The sequence below is a fragment of the Panthera leo genome, chromosome F2 (genome assembly GCF_018350215.1).
Source record: "Panthera leo isolate Ple1 chromosome F2, P.leo_Ple1_pat1.1, whole genome shotgun sequence".
NCBI lineage: Eukaryota > Metazoa > Chordata > Mammalia > Carnivora > Felidae > Panthera > Panthera leo.
Window position 1 is genome coordinate 20,064,516 of NC_056695.1, and position 20,223 is coordinate 20,084,738.

The following is a 20,223-nucleotide window of genomic DNA, read 5'->3' on the forward strand; positions in this document are numbered from 1 at the left end:
AATGGACATGATTGAATATTAGCCATATCTGCAAAATTGCCCTAAAGTCAGTAGGTTCTAGAACATGCTCAGATTGATGATTCCAAAGTGGATTTGGCTCTGTGCTTCAGGGAGGATGTGACAGAGGCCACACCAGCGAGGCTTCCCCACTGTGCATCCTGGCCAGTGGCACAGAGTCAGAGCTTGGTTTAACTCTCTACTGTTGCCATCTTGAAATCTTTAATGATTTTTGAACAAGGAACCCCACCTTTCCATGTGTCACTGGACCCACAAATGATATAGCTGGCTCTGGGCAACACAAATAGAGTTTCTCAAAAGTGGGAGGACAGATCCACCAAAGGAAGTTTCAATTCATGGAGGACAGGACGGCGGACTCTGCTTTTTTTTTTTTTTTAAGTTTATTTACTTTGAGAGAGACACATAGTGTGCAAGCAGGGAAAGAGCAGAGAGTGGGGGGCGGGGGGAGAGAGAGAATCGCAAGCAGGCTCCACACTGTCAGCACAGAGCCCGATGCAGGACTTGAACGCACAAACTGATATCATGACCTGAGCTGAAACCAAGAGGCGGATGCTTAACCGACTGAGCCACCCAGGCGCCCTAAGGACCATGGACTTTGATCAAGACCTAACCAGTCTCCAATACCTCAAGTTTTTCCTGCCTAACCTATACTTCTTTCTGATCCAGGTTCCTGAAGCGCTTCCTCTTCTCGTGATATAGGGGCTGACAGTCTGTGAAATGTCCAAAGACCAGGAGGTTAATAGTAAAGGAGAAAAAACAAAAGCAAAGGGCTTTTTGAGACCTGCTCCATCCTTAGATAATTGAGGAAACAATCTGTATTAGTTTGCTAGCATTGCCATAACAAAATACCACAGACTGGGTGACTTAAACAACAGAAACTTATTTTCTCACAGTTCTGGAGGCTGGAAGTCGAAGACCAAGGTGTGGGAGGCCTTGGTTTCTTCTGGAGCCCCTCTCCTTGGCTTTCAGATGGCCACCTTCTCTGTGTGTCCTCACGTGGCCTTTTCTCCGGGCATGCGTGTCCCTGGCATCTCTTTTTATGAATACACCAGTCATATCAGATTAGGGCCCACCCTTATGACATCATGTAACCTTAATTACCTCTTTAAAGGCCTTCTCTCCAAATACAGTCACCCTGGGGATTAGGGCTTCAATGCATGAATCTTGAGGGGACACAATGGAGCCCATAACACTATAGTTTCATCAAGAGGACAGCTCAAGATAATAGTGTTGTCCGAAGGCACATCATTTTGCCTCCCTCCTTGTTCCTTTCCTACAAAACGTGATGAGGCCAAGCGTTGCTATCCTGGGGAAACATCCATTTTAGTTCAACAACTATTTATGGAGCACCTACTATGTGCAAAGGGCATGCAAGAGCCTTTCAGACTTTGAAGAGTGCCTAGAAATTGGCCAGCCCGCTGACCCTGTCTGATCTGTGAGGAGCTGATGCCCAGAGGGTCAGCTGGTTCTCCAACTGCCCATTTCCCGCAGACTTAGAAGACGAAGACATTTACCAGAGGCAGGGCCAGCCCCTCTCCACTCTCTCCACTTAAATATGCTCACACACACACAGCAGATCAGGGAACAGAGAGGCCACAGTGTGACCCCATGTGGCAAAAAGTAGTGGAAAGAACATGAACGGACACAGATTCTAAAGTTTACTATCTGTATGAGCTGGGAAAAGTCGCATCACCTCTCCTTGACTGTAAAATAATTCCCTTTGACGGCGAATACATCACATATGTGCTTTCTCTTCCTAAAATGTGCCCAGAGGAGACATTGTGAATTCATCAGAACGCTCTTCCGTCCAGGCAGAGCGCTTGAGCCCTTAAAATCCTCTCAATGCAGCCAGCTCCTGTCAACACCGTTGAGCTGGTACTGGAATGTGAGACAGAAACCGATTTGCCATATCCAAACTACCCACAGTATCTGAAGCTCCTCTCACCTGTCTTTAAAAAATTCAAATAAAAATCCCTATGGTCACTATCTGCAGGGTTCTGGGTTAGGAGAGAAGAAATGAATACTTAACACCCCATGCCACATGTACCAACGCATGTTGGCCTTCTAAAAAGATTTTTAAATGCCTATTGTTCAGAACTAGCTTAGAGCTGATATGATCTCACATATAAGAAAGTCCTCAATTCCCCAAATTAATCCAATGCTGCTTGATATTAGTTGCCCGGTATTTCCAAAAGTTATTTTGAAAATATTTTTGAAGCTTTCAAATTGTTATTTAGAAAATATTTGTGATATTTTCAAATTTTATTTTAACAGAAAACAAAAGATCTTAGAGCAATTCATTCCTCAATATGGTCCACCACCCTGGTTCATTTAAGCCCTCATGACCTCTTATAGAAGCTGCTGGAAAAGCTGTAATAGCACCCTGGCCCCTTCCCCTCCACCTCCAACTCTACCACATCCCACAGTCACTGTCTGTGATCACATGGCTCAGATCTCAGCCTCCTGCTCAGATATCTTCAGTGGTTTTTAACACACACACACACACACACACACACACACACACACAAAAGCATGGAGGTGCGCGCGCGCGCCCCCAGAAGCTCCAGCCTTCCACCCACCCACCTGATCTCCTTCCACCTCACCCGTCACTACCAGCTTCCCCTGGATTAGCCACCCTCCCAGGTCTGAATTTTTCTCCAATTCCCCATCTACCTTCTTGGGGTATATCTTCATTTCCTATCTCAACTGGCAAAAATTTCATCCATTCTTCAATTCCCATATTTTGTTTTCCCTTTTACCTTATCAAATTTTACCTTTTCTTTCCATGCAAACTCTCCTTGACTCTTCCACCCCTTGGACATAGCATCTCTACCATTTTTACTTTACGCCAAATAAGGAAACACTGATGTTGTACCAAGTCTCGGGCCAATGGAGGGAGAGTGGCCACATTCATAACTTTGCTATTTGCCCCATTTCTAATCAAGAAACCTATCTAATGCAACCATTGTTCATATTGGTCTAATTAACTCACCTTCCTCTGAGTTGTGTTGTCGATACTGAGGACTTTACCAGCACAGTACCGAGGGCCTTATAGGGAGCCCACTAAAAGAAGTAGAGAAAATGACTTTCAAATAGCAGACATTTCCTGTTGAGACCTAGGGAAGCCCCTGCTCCCTGATGTCCCAGAAAGCACCGCAGCGGGGGTGGGTGACAAAGGGAGCTGCAAACGTTGAGGTCTTTTGTGCTGAGCATTGCCTCACTTTTCTGCTAGCAAATGCAAGTGGTGGACAAAGGGATCTACCTTCTGTTTTGAACTTCTAGCCCCTACACCTGTGTGCCTCTCAGGACTCAGGAATTCAGAATCTGCGTCTTTCTATCCACCAGTCCTCTTCCCCATTACCCCACCTCCAGCCCATAGCACAGGTGACCCAGAGCCAGAGTAGAACCAATCCAATTACTAATAGGTTTCAGCACAAGAGGAGATGTCATTGCCACCCTAATATGAATCTGGCCACAAAAAGCCCCGTACAACTCAAGTCCAGGAACCGGAAGGGAAATTAGTATGTGATTTCCACAATGACCACTAGGTGTCACTCAGCTGCAACTAATGACATCTTTACTTCCAGCCAGGATCCGCCCCTGGCAAAGTGGCCACTTCATTGATTTCTAAAGTAGCGGCACTACCATTTTGACAAGAACACATCTAGAACAACTTGATCCGTGGCAGGCTCCCTCTTTCTACGGTACCTAGGATCTTAGCCATTCCAGAAGACTAAAGAATGGTTTTAGCTTTCTACTGATTTATATTGTTATTATAAGTTGGAACTGCATCAAACTTTGACATTTAAATACAAAAGTGAGCAGCAAATATTGATCTCCTTGCTTTCCAATGACTTTGTGCAATTAAATATATCTTTCGGCCCCCTTTCGCCAAAGCTACAGAGGCCATCTCTGCTCAGCTGGCAAGTTTAAAAAGAATTGGATGCTTTTTAACAGCTTTTAAAATGCTGAGGTTGTACCAAGTCTGGGGCTAATGCAAGAAAGACGAGTGGCCACGTTCATAACCTTTCCTTTCGCCTCATTTCTTAAAGAGAAACATTCTTGTGTGTCTGTTTCGAAAAAGCCCAATATCCAGAAAGGCTTTGCCTCTCCCTTCAAAGTGTGGGGCATTTAAGAAATTTAAGAGAAATCTCTAAATTGCCTAAATTGCACACATTGTTGAAAAGAAGGTAGACTGGGGAAGAGGGTACTCTTCACCTTTTGTATAAATGGCTCGCGTGATGAATGCACACAGCCAAGGAGGAAAGTAAATGCTTATCCAGAAGGCAGCACAGACACACACACTCCTCCCCACACTTCCCCCTGCCCCCGCCCCGCAATAACTCCTGTGTCTTGGGCCATTGTGACCCTTTTTGGTTCAGCTGTGCAGGAGGGGTGACTGAGTGAGAAATGGAAATCAATTGCCCTGCTTCACACCTATGGAGTGCTCAAGGCAAGGTTCTAAAAATAACCACTTTGTGCTTCAGTCCATGAGTCATACTGTTATTTCAGTAGTTCCTTTGCCTCCTTCCGCCTCTCACCCAAAAGTTTTAGATGCCTTAGAAAACTCGGCTGCCCGTCAGAAGAGACCTCCGAGACTAATTTCAGTCCACACACTTTATTTTCTTTACTTTTTTCTTAATATTCAATGATCAAGTATTCAAGATGTTGTAAACCAAGGTTTATTAGTACATTGACAATAGATTTCATTAAACACAAGGAAAGTATACATCTGTCAAATTACCCTAAGAGGTCTCCAAATAAATACTCATTTTAAAAATCACAAAATCAAACTCCTTTAGGCAACAACTCAAAACAGGCTTTCGTCACCAACACACTTTCACACAAAACACACACACTGAACACATGCTCCATTAGGATCCTAATGCCAGTTTATTTGACACAGTATTACATCTCCTTGAACTAAAGAGTTAGAGGCTGACCTGCCTGTTTCGTGCTTCTAAATTAACACTTGGGGTTTGGGGTAGAGGTATGTATTTTAAGAAAAATGCCCACTATAAAGTTTTATCAATTATTCTTATTTTTCGTTTCTAGATACAAAGTTTAAACTCTTTTTTGTTCACCCCTTTGGTTTAATATGTCCCTGCAATTACTTTAGTTTTCAATATCTTTTCCTCTGATTTTAACAGGTAATAGAATTCAAGAAAGAGACAACACCTTCAAAACCCATTATTAAAAACACTTTACATGAGTGTCAGTTTTTTTGGAGAAGAAATAAGAAAAGATTATGGGAAATATTTTTGCCCTCTCTCTGAAATTATTTTTAGCATCTTATTATTCTTGCTAAAAGAAATATCAAAAGCTCTGAGTTTTCCGTAGAAAAGGTATTTCCCTTAACACTCTTCATTTTGCAGGGTAACGTTCACGGATTAACTGTAGTAATGAGCGTAACGAATGCTTGTGTTCTGGGAAGCTCTCTAGATTTCCAAAAGCAAAGCACATGCAGTCCCTTACCAGTGAAATACTGTAAATTCAGCGGCACATTTTGTGGTGAGCATGCATCAAATACTTTTAGCACCGAGGCGTTTTTTGTTTTGTTTTTTTTTAATGTTGCAAAAGCAAATACCCAGGGAGGGTTTTCAACATACTTGACCCTTCGCAGGGCTGAGTAAAAATGAAGTGCTTAAAATAACCCGTTCAAACATACACAGATCTGATTCCAATGTAGCAGGAAGTCTGGGGCGGATACAGCCAGCAGCATCCTGGACGGTGAGAAAAGGAGAGAAAACAGAAAAGATAAAGTGCACAAGGCTGCTACCTTCGCGGCCAGCCATGGCACTCCCTCCCACGCCAGGAAAGTGGAAATACAAATACGTGTAAAGGCTACCTACTGGTCTGTGTAACAGAATTAGCCGACTGCCATCTAGGCAATTCTGGGATTATACAGTATTTTGGTATCTATCTGCTACTTAGAATACTCCATATGCACCTATATCAATACTTATATTCATGTTTCTGTGCCATTTAGGATGTTTTCAGTCCACACACACGGAAAGTATACTTGGCTCTCCCCCCCCTCCCCCCCCCCGCCCCCCAACCCCGAGTCAGGCTCTCCTGCTGCTCCTGGGCACACCCGAGAATTTCCACAAATGCTTTGGGTCCGTTCAAACCACACAGCTGCTCTCTGGTGCGCTTAGGTTGATGCCAAACAGGTTCCAAAAAGAAACTTTCTGGCTCCAAGCCCACCGAAGAATGCAAGCTGGAATTGCAGACCGAGGAAGAATTTTCCTGGTAGTTGGTGAAAATGTAAGACTGCCATTACTTCCTCCTTCTCTGATTTCCAAGCGCATGCTCCCCGTTTGTTAGGGCAGCCACTAACAGGAACAATCCCGTCAGTTGTCTGGTGTATAACGTGGAGCATTGTGTAACACTTCGTATGCGTTCGTTGAAAACTTTTATTAGGAAACCCAAATCCCATATTCACTAAAAACTAATGGAAATGTTAACATTCTTAAAGAGAAGGAAAGAAAGAAAGAGCATACACTTAAAGTTCCCCAAAGTTCAGATTCAAAAATTCTGAACCACATTTCCTCATGTTTCATTCCAGAAACTCTACTGGGACTCAATGCTAACATCAACATTGGATTTGTTCTATATTAAATATGAACCATAAATAAATAAGTGAGGTATGTTGTGACAATTTTGAGTATAACACTTCGCTAAAAATCAATGTAAATTTACCTTGAAAAGCTAAACATTAAATTTTGAGGTGTCCTACAGATTTTTGTTTTCTATCTTACACAAAGAAATAATAACTTCCCTACTCTTCAGGAACAGTAACACATCAAAAAATGAAATGCTTTACCTCGCTAAATTAGAGCCGCACTTGTCTTTGTTAACCAACGCTATTGTGGGCATCATAAAACATAAGAAGCAGGTGGTGGAGACAGAAAGCTGCTTCTGAACCCTGACTTGGCCATTCTCTAGAATCCTAAACAAGTCTCTTTACCTCTCTGTGTCTCAGTTTTCGTGATCTGTTTAAAAAGAAACAACAACACAGAATGAAAATAGTTATCTTGCAAAGTTATTAAGAGTATTAAAATAAATGATGTATATTAGGTGTCTGACAGAATTCTCTGAAATGGTCAACACTCAACAAAATCTCATTTGTTTCTTCTGTGCTCTCCTTCCCACCCAACCTTCGTGCTGAATGACTTCTGACTATTTTCAAGAATTAAATCCACCTACAAAGGATAAGGATTTCATACTAATGGAGAGAACTGAAAAAAAAAATGTGCTCCAACCACCCACCCTCCCCCTGGGAGTTTCTAAATTAATAGGCTAGACTCATGGATATTATATTTGCATATTAAAGACAAATAATACAGTAACCTACAGAGTTGATAAAAGAACAAGGTGACCTTTTTCCAAAACAGGCGATTAGAATCTAAGCTCATGGAAAGTGGGAATTAAACTTATAATAGAAGCCGTAACTATAAAGTAGCAAGCAGAGAAGAACCTCGTATCTACAATGAAATGGTGCCATTTATAAAATAGTCACTTTAGTTGATTATGCAATATTCCAAGGATGCTACCGGGACCCAAAGCATTTTGGGGACAATTCTTAATTGGTACATATTTCAAAATTTCAGTCTTCCATGATTTTCACTACTTACTCTACACTTACCAACAACACACTAATGATACACCTGCTATTTATAAGTATCACATACTTGAGGAAGTACAATATTAACATTGTGGTGTATAATTTGGGCCAATTTCTTTGAATTCTGGCCTAGTCAACCTAACAATTTCACTGAGCGGCAGATGGTAATTGGCTAAAATTGTGCCCAATAGAGAAGTGGCACCTGGTCGAGGTTGCTGAACTGGATGACTGTTCAAGGTAGAGAGAGAGGGCTCTCGAGTCGTACCCAAAAATTCTATCACTTGTCACCTGGGAGTTCTGAGAGCGGCTCCTTTTCAAAATATACTACCAAGAAGAAACAGATTCTAAGAGTGTTGGATCATACAATCTTGGCTTTAAGGAAAAAAAAAACAGTGCTACTCCCATCCAAATTCTCTCCATGTAGTTCCTTAGCAATTAGAGGAAAATTAAGAAAACACCGCCTCTCCCCAACCTGTGTATCTTTAGCTCCAACACAAAAGGAAACTTTCCCTTCTAAAGGAGCAAAGATCTCCCACAGAGAGTAAACGGGAGCCCCGGAGCACCAGAGCGGACACTAAGTTAATCAGCAACATTCTCTGAAGACGTTCGATACACGCTATACTGACCAAAGGTTGACAGACAACAGTGCAATTCCAGGCAATTTAGGACTTAGGACTCAGCCAACGAGACTGCTCAAAGGGAAGTCCTTGTCACCCAAGACCACCGGCTCCCCCCTTGTACACATTATTCAGTCTAAGAGTGATAACTCTGTCCACAAACTGCGTGCAACCAAGAGAACCACCTGACAATGCCGTTCTTAGGTAGAGGGGAAAACAATCTTGGCCCCAGGAACGTTCGCACAACTCCACCAGTGCAGCCAAGGATGAAGGGCAAAAGCCTGAATCATGGGACAATTCTGTCAATCACTTGCCCTCCGTGGAAGAGTGTAAGCCAGCCAAGGAAATCATTTCCCAACTCAGCCCCTACATAAGCATAGGCTCCTTGGCAGAAACTGCTCACAATTATGTTGGTATTTGGACCACAGTCCCTCCTAAATCTGGATTGTCAGGATTCTTTTTCTGAGCCGCCAGAACCCAAGAGTTAACTTGATATCAGCACGTAGTGCTGGCAGGAAGCATCTACCTTAAGAACCATGTAGAAAGCATTCTGTGTGGTGCCTAAGTCAAAGTGATGTGCTGAGAGGAACTGAAAAAGACGATGGGTAAGAATCCACAGTGCATTTAGGAACAGAAAAATCCTCTCTCAGAATTGCTTCAGGAAGATTACAGGAGGAAGGAATCAAAGGGAGGCGTAAAATCATTCGAACGCTGATAAAATAGAATTCAGGATGACAGACAAGCTGATTTTAACTAACTTCCGATCATTATTTAGGATCATACTCTGGGCCCAGGTCACCGATCGCCCTCCTCCTGTATTCAAAGTGATTTTCATATCACAGGTGTAGCTTTCCTGATTTAACTACTCAGTTTCAGGGGGCAACCATAGCAATTTTCTGTGCATAAAAAAGAAAACAGGGCAGACTTGCCGGGCTTCTGGATGTATAACTAAAACGATCAGATGGGACTCAACTGTACCTTTGTGGAATTTCTTTTTCCAACTATTTTGAGTGTCAAGGTTACCGTTCTTAACTACCCTTGTGTGGGCCCGTAAGAGCCGAAAGGATTTCTGTAGCATTTTTCTTTGGAGGAGAAAGCCATCAGTTTCTCTCCTTATGATACGTCTCGAGTTCATCTCTAGCCATATTGTTTAGCACACTAGTTTTAAAGCCCCTGGCAAAAAGAATACTGGAGTTTCTATTCAAGCTCTCAGATTTATGATCCAGCAGACTCTTTACCTTATAATGGGGCAGAGAACGTGTCTTATGGAAGAAAGTAGCAGTTCCTTCTATCACACTATGCGTATGATTCCTTTGAAGCATTTGAAAAATTCTACCTGATTTATAACTCTGCTATGGCTTAAAATGCTATTAACAGTACTTTAGGGAAAGTTTCTTGTCCTCTTCTCAAAAACGTATCTGCTTTTAGTCTCTGAAAGCAAAAGTAACATGCTGCACTTACATTTTCCCCATCAAAATTGCATAGTTGAGGCAAATTCATTTGTGCTTTGTAGCGGGACTCACAGTAGGTGTTCATATCTAAAAACCTTGATTGGTAAATGCGAAGTCATGGTCAAGCTCACCTCGGTTTGGAGTGTATGCTAATGATATGCTCCGCCATTATGCTTCCCGTGATTTTGTTATAACCAGGCACCTCTCAGCCTTATACCACACCGGAACATGAGCGTTAAATTAACATAGCAGAAATGGTAACAACTCTATCTAAACTCCTCCTTCTTGGAGAGAAGAGGGGGAGAAGGCTGTCAGTCTTGTTGAGGTATCCAGCCCTCAATCAACAGTGGCTGTGTATACTGAGTTTCGTTGGTCTGAGGATCGTGTCTTTAGAGGTTAAAAAAAGAAAGAAAGAAAAGAAGGCACGGGTGTTTCTCAAGTTGCCATATTCGACTCAACCAACAAAACTAAAGTCTTCCGTTTTCAAGCTTCAGGAGGGAGGCTCCGTGGCAGTTGGGCTTTCCTCGAGCCCCGGGGCCGGGGCCGGGCTTATTGCTTCGGGGAAGGGCCCCGGGTAGGTCTGTGCTGTGCAGTGGACGCCTTTCCGCAGGCCAGTCTCTTCGCAGAACCCCCCCTGGCTGCCGAGAGCTGGGCAGGATCTAGTCCGGGCCTCCTTGTGGGCACGGTCCGAGTGGCCCACCATCTCGCTCACGGTGCTCAGAGGGAACTCTCTCCACCTCTGCCTCTGCAGCTCGTCCTCCTTGTATTTAATGGAGTACCAGGCCAGAAAAATGAAAATAAAGCCAACAAATTTGAGGCCGGCGGCCAAACCGAAATAGACGAAACGGAACGAGGTCACATTGTACTCCCAGCAAGAGCCTTGTACCCCACATTCCTGTTGCCAGAGCATGCAGGTGGTGTCAATGACTGCTCCAAAGTAAATTGGAGTAGGAATGTATGCTAGAGTTGTAGAGAAAAAGAAAAAGAACATTTAGCCTGTCTTGCAAGAGACCACCGATTTGTAAATCAGCAACGTGCTTCTCTGCTCTAAAACCAGTGGAGCGGGGCGGTTTTCTTGTGTCTCCCGACTGTTTCAAATACGTCACATCTTACCATAATATGTTTATTATAGAAATGTTCACTAAGTCACAAATACTTTAAATCTTCCGGTTTGCAACTCAGTCAGAGCGTTACTGATTTTTAAGACCGTAAAAATGTCTATTGCTAAAAGTTCAGTTACAGAATCCTCTAAAACTTAACAATCAGATTGTCATTAAAGAAATTTAATGTTCTATTTATTTTTGAGACAGAAAGAGACAGACGAGCGGGGAAAGGGCAGAGAGAGAAGGAGACACAGAATCTGAGGCGGGCTCCGGGCTCTGAGCTGTCAGAACAGAGCCCGACACGGGGCTCGAACCCACGAACCGTGAGATCATGACCTGAGCCGACGTCGGACGCCTAACCGACGGAGCCATCCAGGCATCTTTCAGATTCTGTCATTAAATACTCAAGAGGCCATACAAAAACCCTTTATTATCCACTAAAATTCAGTACACTTAGTTTTTATGGGTTGGGCTCTCATCCTCGGGTACAGGGAGAGTAAGAGGAAAACAGTGTTCCCAGAAGTCAAAAACCACATCAAATGGCAAACTGTATAAAGGCACTTGGGGTATAGAAATAATTAAGGCATAAAATTCATCTCTGAAGCTTGTGAAACATCTATCATGAGTACAGCTTCATTGTTTGGGCCAGGAGATAGACATTTCTTTACCACCATGAGAGAGAGAGTCTACCCAGGGACACTTCCTTCACCACACGGTCTCCAAATGTTCACCTTGTAATTATCTACCTTCCTTTAAATTCCTTACTCAGAGCCACCATATTCACACTGAATTTTGTATACGTCTCCATTTTATCAACTACGATGCAGCATTTAAACTGTTTGCAGAATTGTCATCCATAAGCTCCTCGATGGCAGAGGGCATGCCTTTTATTCCTTGTATCCCAAGGACTTATCAGGGCAGCCCGTGGATCCTCAATATGAGTTTATAAAAGGAAGTGATAGGAAGGAACAAGGGAGAAAGGGAAGAAGAAAAGAGAGAAGAAGGAAGGGAAGATGGTGAGCTAATAGCCCAGGAGGCTGCACGTGATGTATCTTTAAATATGTTGTATTCATTTAAAATGAGATCTGATCGCTACAATTAAAATTTAACATTATTAAAATACCTAAAACTCTCTTTTTGCTTTGCAATCGGGGGAAATGGAAATCGGTTGTTGGCCCAACTATAGTTTTTCATAATCAGCAGAACTTAAGTGATGGTTAAATTATAAATTCAGTTCCAAATGCCTTCCACTTGCTACTGACGCTGTGACATCCCTCTGGCGGAGCAAAAAGGAGGAACTTTTTTTTTCTTTTCCTATTTAACTGACTCTTTGCTCAACAAATTTCCTTCTTTGAAAACAACTTTATAGTTGCCCACGAGAAGTATAAGGCAAACTTCTTAACTACATCAAAGGATGTCAGAATTTCCTTTAACCAGTTGGTTTTGAAAAACAGGACCTTCAAAGTTTTATTGGTACCAAAATGCAAGCTACCCATTCAATGCAACTAGAGGCCTTTGAGGGTCACTGGAAAGTCCTTACCCTCAGACGTGGCTATCAACCACAACATAATGACAAATCGAGAGTTCCGGAGAAGATTAATGTTTCAAAGGGTCAGGGGATACTATTTTATCCTTCAAGATGGAAATTAAACATTTAAATTTAAAAAAAACTTTTTTTTCTTTTTTTTTTTTTTTTTGGTCCTGTGAACAATGATACTGATTACTGGGGGAAGTAACAGCTGAAGAAAATGACAGGCTGCCACTTACAAAAGAAAAAAATATGCTTGATAATGAGGAAGTCAATTAAAAATACATTTCTTTTGATCCAGGGAGTGGGCTATTTCACACAGTATTTCCCATGCATCGTCCCAAAACACCACAGAGTGATATGGTGTTTGTCAAAATCAGGACGATATTCTTCGTGCGCCAGTGGACTCTGTGACATATGGACAGCGCTAACAAGCTTCTCTTCAATTTGGGAATCTCTCTTTGTTCTTTTCAGAATTTTTCATTTCTTTTCCTCAGAAAACTTGACAGGTATACTTTTTGCCCAGTCCAATAAAATTATTGTAAAAAAGTAAGGAATTAAAATGTTCACGAATAATACGAGTGCCATCACTTTCCTGTTAAAAAGGCATAAAGGGACAAGAATGCCAAGACCATGAGTCCATTGCAACTGCTTGGTTCAATATTTCTTACTGTTCAAAATTTTCTGGGGAATTTAGTCCGAGTTTATTATGCTCATTGTGAAAAAGAAACTGTTCTAAAGTCAGTTTTGTTCTGTTTCATCAAACGACAGAACTGAGTAGCTTCTAGTTCAAATCAGAGAGTAAAGACGACGTGCCCTGTAAAATCCTAGCTACCACTAATGGTAACAAATGATTGACTTGCGATTTTTAAAGGACAGTGAGGATTTGCCATCTGTAAAGAGGAACTAAGAAGCACGTGCGGAAATTCAGGAACATACCAAGCGTTCGCAATAGAACAAACTGCATCCCCAGCGCGAAAGGTCTCTCCTCATCTTCTACCGACCTATGGTGAAGGGAAAGAAAGAAATGTTTTAAAACACTGGCCTCAAGAAAACGAACATCACATCAAGCCCGCTTAGAGCAGAGCTGGGGACCAAAGAGCTGCTGTGCCAAAACATTAATTTACTAGGATTTTTTTTTTTTTTTTTTTGAGACAAAGAGTGAGTGCGAGCAGGCTGGGGAGAGAGGCAGAGGGAAAGGGAGAAAGAGAATCCTAAGCAGGCTCCACGCTCAGCATGGGGCCCAACCCGGAGCTCAATCCCACAACCCTGGGATCACGACCTGAGCCAAAATCAAGAGTCGGACGCTTAACCGATGGAGCCACCCAGGCACTCCTATTTACTAGGATTTATTAACAACAGCCAAACAAGACTGCTGATACAGCTAAATCTGTGAATAAGTTCTCCCCAGCGAAGACCCCGAAGAAACTCTGATGACCTCTGTTTCTGTGTAAATACTGGTAGAGGGCCAAAGGGTCATGGTTAAGGTACAGAAGTAGCTCTGAGCTTCCAAAATCGGTTCTGTGAAAAAACACATATAGTGTTTTATCCTACCTACTGCATTCCTTTTTTCTATTTGCTCACACTTTCCAGAGGGTAGGTGTGTAGACTGAAAGTTACTCCCATATTTTCTCAAGAAAAAGTATAGAGGAAAAAAGTTAAAGAAAGAAATAGAGTAAAAAAAAAAAAAAAAGTATTAAAAAAGCAAATCAAATGTTAGAAAAAGAATGAATCCCTCCCACCACATTATTTTTTTTTCTTCCTTTCCTGAAATGTATGCTCGAGTAATTCCCACATGGCAGGAAGATTGGAATCTATTGATTTCTAATTAGAAAAGATTAAAGGGCTCCTTTTCTGATGTGTTGGGTTAAAAGCCAGCTGGTGATCTGCCTTGTTCGAGCAATATAACATGGGCAGCCCATTTCTGGGTTATTTAACATCTCTTGCAGGACTAAAGTCCAAAGAATCAGATTATTACTGATTCATTTTCTTTTAAATGCTGAAGCACCTCATCCTTTCTGTCCCATACGCATCGACTTCTAGGTATAGCATGTCAAATTCCCAAGGACTAGTACACTTGCCATCTTTTCCCCATCTTCCTTGTCGTTCCCTAGCCACTTCCCCAAAGCGGCACGCACTGCTGTTACCCCATAAGTATCTGCTGATGGAGGCAGTGAGTGAATAAACCAATGGGCCTTCCCACTGGGTGCCGTTATCTTACAGTTGAGGAATGAATTGGCTGGGAAATGTCGAACTCAGCATCCCATAGAAGAGAAGCCAAAATATGCAGACTAAGCAGCAAACAGCCCAAGGGAATGATGTCCCAGCAGGTGTGGCCACCAGGTGCCCAGCAGTGTGGGGTACTGAGGAGCCAGGGAGGAGGTGAAGGAAAAATGAGACGGGATTCCCTCTCCTCCTCACTCCTTCACTGCACTGCCTCCCCGACCCCGTCCCCCTAAACCTGCTGGGCTGTGTTCCTTCCCCATACCATCCCCGTCCTTCTCTGCCTGCTGCAGCCTTTACTGCAAATGCCAACACCCTGATCTGAATAGGACTTCCATTAAAGTAACGTCCGTGTTCCCTTACAAACAAAAAAAGCACAAACAGTATATATATTAAAGCACAGCATGAACAACTGAGAAGAGACATCTCCCAGTCTGTCCTCAACTCCCAAACTGTATATGCTAGTAAAACTCATGAAATCAGCATTTTGAACTGCAGGCCCAGCATGAACTGTCACTGACCGCGGAGGTACTATCTACAAGGTTGGAGATAATATTCTTTGCCGTGGGAGAGATTTAGCAACTTCACCAAATGACTTCCTGCCCCCGCTGGAGTCAGGCTTCTTGTGGCTAACATGGTGACAGCTTTCAGCTCCTGAAACTTGAACCTTATCGGGCACAGACTGTAGGAAGAAAAGACACTCACAAGAAGTTTCACCAAACTATAGGAATAAAGAACGTTCTGGGGTACGAAATGTTGCAACCTTCCTCTCCCTTCCTGACCTGGGTAAACACTTCTCTTAAGTTCAACAAGCAAACGTCTGAATGCTTTCCTGCACAATCTACCTTTGCTTTCCGCTCCGCTTTACCACACCAGTCCAGTCTGGAACGTGTATTCTGGCAAATTCTGAGCGTACAACCCACCTGGGACCCAAGTGCGGTTCTCACCTGAGTGTTACTATGATGGCTGATGGCTGGGCACATGCTGTGATGAAGGTGACTATGAAAAGGAAAATTAAGAACGGGATAAGGGTATTGCAGGCCCGTTTACACTTCCCGGACACAGCATAGCCGTTCTCGTTGAGATAGGTTTTGACAATAACGACGCGAAGCTGACTGCGCTGGCCCACTGTGGGCGGGGTGATCACCTGCCGGCTTTGGACACACGTGCATTCTGTGTAATTCCTTATCTGAGGGATAACAAAGATCGACTGTAAGCCAACAAAAGCATAGGAAAATCAAGACAAGGTTAAAAGCTCTAAAATAACTCTCGTATTTAAATATGCATCATATTTAATTGAAAATGCATCCTCATTGGGGCACCTGGGTGGCTCAGTCGGTTGAGCATTTGACTTCGGCTCAGGTCATGATCTTATGGTTCATGGGTTAGAGCCCCGCATCGGGGTCTGTGCTGACAGCTCAGAGCCTGGAGCCAGCTTCGGATTCTGTGTCTCCCTCTCTCTCTGCCCCTCCCCTGCTCGCGCTCTGTCTCTCAAAAATAAGTAAACATTAAAAAAAGTAAAAAAAAAAAAATTGGAAGAAGAAGAAGAAGAAGAAAAAGAAGAAGAAAGAAAATACATCCTCATTGCTAACAGTAAATATCCAAAGCGTGCATCTAACAATGTCTGCTGGTCAAACTGTTTTTAACCTAAACCTTTATTAGTAGCTTTCGACACTCAGTTCTATAGCATTCACATTCCATATGCTCATTTTTGGTCACAATTATATGCTACTTCAACTGCTGTTTAATTCGTGGACTCCCTGATTGGAGAAGCCCCCCGAACACAGGAACCAAGCCTTATGTTTATTTATGCCCACCAGAGCACCTAGCATAAGCCAGAACACGGCATAGGACCCAAAGTAAATACTTGTTACATAAAGGCAGAGATTTCATGATGTGATAGTGATGACCTCAGGGCCAGTACCAGTGAACATACCGCCGGCTGTTTCGTTTGAAACCAGCTAATTCAAGGAACTAAAAAGCCATTTCAAGTAGGGGCACCTGAGTGGCTCAGTCAGTTAAGCATCCGACTTCGGCTCAGGTCATGATCTCACGGTTCGTGAGTTCAAGTCCCGCACCCTGCATTGGGCTCTGTGCTGACAGCTCAGAGCCTGGAGCCTGCTTCAGATTCTGTGTCTCCCTCTCTCCCTACCCCTCCCCTGCTCACATTCTGCCTGTCTTTCTCAAAAACAAATAAACGTTGAAAAAAATTCTTTTAAACCCATTTCAAATAAAAACAGCCAATTAATCTTTCTGCCTGTTATGTTGTTTTCACCGTGCAACATAAGCTGAACTCACTGCCATTGTCACCTCTCAGCCACTTAGAGAAGCAGTAGCAACAAATATGAGGACGGGGCACCGTTTGGCCCTCTGTGCTCTGGGGACTGCTGGCCTCTTTTTAGGAATGAGGACTGTGCGTTAGAGAACTCACTCGCTCACTCCCAGGACTTAGCCACCGAGAACACTTCTCATTGTCTCTTTCAACTTGGTTACACACTGGAGCTCACCAATTATATACTGGGGAGCCAGCCACAGGATTTCTCAATTTATCACTATAGCTTAAAACTCCGAAATCGAATCTGATGATCCCAAAACATACAGTCAATAGTATAATCCCTTAACACCTACACAGTACAGGCAAATGCACCTTAACCTTTTTGATTAAAGCAGCCTCCTACAATCCGTTCTTAAGCAAAGAATGAAACCAGGCTCAGTAAGGAACTGAGTAGAATATGAAAACCTCCCACAGTATTACAGCCTATTTATAATTCACGGGGAAGGGAATTCTCAAAATAGCCTATTCTTGAACTGACAGAAATATCTTTACTCTGAATGTTAAAAAAAAAAGAAAAAAGTTTGAACTGATAGTCTATGAAAAATCCATCACGCGTCTTCACAGACTCTGATCAGGGAAGGTGCTCTCCTATCCTCTTCTATGGGCACCAAATGTGGTCATCTTGACCTTCAAATGCATCACAAGGGCCCTGGCTGAGTAATAAATGGGAAGCCCAGCATTCATCCTTATCCTGTTTCACTGAGTTGGCACAGAATGTAAAGTGGGAGAGGGCTGATACGAAACCAAGTCACTACACCCACATGTTCCAATCGTCCTTGGGAAAAAAAATGATAGCATTGCATAATTGTCATTCCTCTGGGTTTTCGTCAGGAAGTATTTTGGAGGTTATTTGAAGTTTCTTGAAAAGAGGGACTAAAGCCACGTGTTAGCATATGAGTCCTAACACGTCCCTGTCACAGGATGTTGGATTAACAGTACAGGAACTTGGGAAATATACTCACCCCAGTGCTAAGATTACCGCTGTTAACACAGCCAGCCAGACAAGGGTTAAAGTATGTAATTCCATCTGATCCACAGACTGGCTCATACTCGTGTATTTTACAACCACAATTAACATTGCAGCTTCCTGTCAGGTTCCTGTGAGGCATGGTGAGAGAAGGTCTAGAGAGAAAAAAGCAGGTCATGAGCAACATTTACTAAAATGTTTAAAGAAAAAGTTCTCAATGTTAAGTAATTTGTAATAAAGTAATATTTGTAATAAAATAAAATAAATTTTAGAGAAGCTAGTTCCCATAAATCAAAGCTATAATACTGGAAATAGCCACCCTCGATAATTATTATGACTTTTAAACAAAGCATGAAGAAAAATGTTTCAGTCTTCTGGGGCTGTAAATTCATTATTTTTGTATCAAATTATCTATCTTGCCTCAATTCTACCTTCCATCTTGGATCTTGGTGCTACAGATCTGGGCTCAGCAGTTCTAACCCTTGTTTAACTACTCACTTACTGTAGACACTAAGCTCTACGTTTTAACAAATCCAGACCTCAATTTCTTTAACTCTGTGCCAGATCAACAACATCACTAGGAGGGCGCAAACATAAAATGCATCCATCGGGGTTGTCGACGCAGATTGCTTTGACCAAAAACTTTAATTGTTCTGGAATAAATTATCTAAGAAAGACATGGGACTCTAGAAAATGAATCGGAAGTGATTTCCAAAGAAGATCAGGAATCCTATCACTAGCTTGATTCACACAGCCAGAGAAGAACGATTCAGTCCTTCCTTCAGGATGCCCAGATGTGGATTCACGGTCAACGTGGTGGGTTTTGTTTTCTCGTAGGCTATGATGTCTGATTCAAAGAAATGATACAATACGAAAAGCTCTGATACAATCAATTCAGGCAACAAATATAAAAAGGAAAAAAAAAGGCAAGTCAGGATATAGGGTTGGGGAGAGAAGTAGAAAGAAATGCTTTGGAAGAGCAGAGGCAGGTACCCAGGAGGGGCTCATGGAAGAATGAAAGGGGCTCTGTAGTGCTTATACTCAACAACCTCTTTCCTTGGCTTCTCTGAGACCAATTTTTTAAATATTTATTTATTTATTTATTTATTTATTTATTTATTTATTTATTTATTTATTTTGAAGGGGGAGGGGCAGAGAGAGAGGGAGAGAGAGAATCCCATGCAGGGCTCTATCCCATGACCCAAAATCACGACATGAACCAATATCAAGAGTCGGATGCTTAACCGACTAAGCCACCCCGGTGCCCCGTGACCACCATTTTCTGTTACTGATGAAATACTGTTCCTAAAGCCACATGAGTTAGAAATAGCAGATCCAGGGGCGCCTGGGTGGCTCTCAGTTGGTTAAGCGTCCGACTTCGACTCAGGTCATGATCTCACAGTTTGTGAGTTCGAGCCCCGCCTCGGGGTCTGTGCCTACAGCTCAGAGCCTGGAGCCTGCTTTGGATTATCTCCCTCTCTCTCTGCCCCTCCCCCGCTTGTACTCTGTCTCTCTCTGTCTCTCTCTCTCTCCCTCAGAAATAAAATAAACATTAAAAAAATTAAAAAAAAAAGAAATAGCAGATCTATATCATTCATCCATCCATCTATTCATCATCCATCCATTCAACAAATATTTTGGAATGTCTGCTTAATGCTAGAACTTACCTTTAATGCCTATGTTGACTACCCACCCCTCCAGTAGCATAGCCCACGCCAACTATTTGTGTTAATCTATAGACATAAGGCATTATTTGTTCAAAGGGCTCTTTCCTGTGTCCTCTTTCACACTTTAATAACTGAGTCCTCAAATTTTAAAGGAAGGAACAAATTCATGGCAGTATTTAAACCTTATCAAGAAACTCTTCGAAAGAGGCAAATGTAAAATAAATTCTGTTCTTCATTTATGTCATTCCACAGAAGAAATTTGGTCACAAGACTCTGACAATTATGTCCACAAACTCGCGGATTCCTATCATTTTGTTGTATATTTCAGGAAATGCAGTCCTAGGCCAGTAATGCTCCTGAGGGGCAATTTTGTTTTCTAGGCAACAGTTTTGTTTGTCATAACTACAGGAGTGCCACTGGTATCTAGTGGGCAGAGGCCAGGGAAGCTTCTAAACATCCTACAATACACAGAACAACACCCCCTCCACACACACACACACAGTAACAAATTAACCTGCCCAAGTCTTAGTAGCCCTGAGGGTGACGGTGAGAAAGCCCATTCTAGACCTCTTACTACATTCCACAGACAATGACATAGATGTCCAGTGAGGTCAAATGATTCACTATAACGCTAATTAGTGCCATTTAACTGGTACATCTGAAAACCGCTCTGTACCTTGCCACTGT

General features: G+C 42.5%; 1 protein-coding gene across 4 annotated transcripts in view; it reads right to left on the bottom strand.

Moving 5' to 3' along the window:
- Positions 1-4,731: 4,731 nt before the first annotated feature.
- Positions 4,732-20,223, bottom strand: part of SLCO5A1 (solute carrier organic anion transporter family member 5A1) — a 311,289-nt gene continuing 295,797 nt past the window's right edge. For 2 of the 4 annotated variants that reach the window (XR_006198357.1, XR_006198355.1), the window contains 6 exons: positions 17,865-18,024; positions 15,515-15,756; positions 13,284-13,348; positions 9,845-10,673; positions 6,845-7,013; positions 4,732-5,741 (listed from right to left, as the gene is read on the bottom strand). Coding sequence is in view for 1 of the 4 variants with exons in the window: in XM_042923843.1 (XP_042779777.1) it covers positions 10,204-10,673; positions 13,284-13,348; positions 15,515-15,756; positions 17,865-18,024 (937 nt within the window). In the remaining 3 variants the exon portion in view is untranslated. Of the gene's footprint in view, positions 5,742-6,844; positions 7,014-8,766; positions 10,674-13,283; positions 13,349-15,514; positions 15,757-17,864; positions 18,025-20,223 lie in introns of those variants that run through there. The other 2 variants (XR_006198356.1, XM_042923843.1) reach the window with 2 other exon arrangements.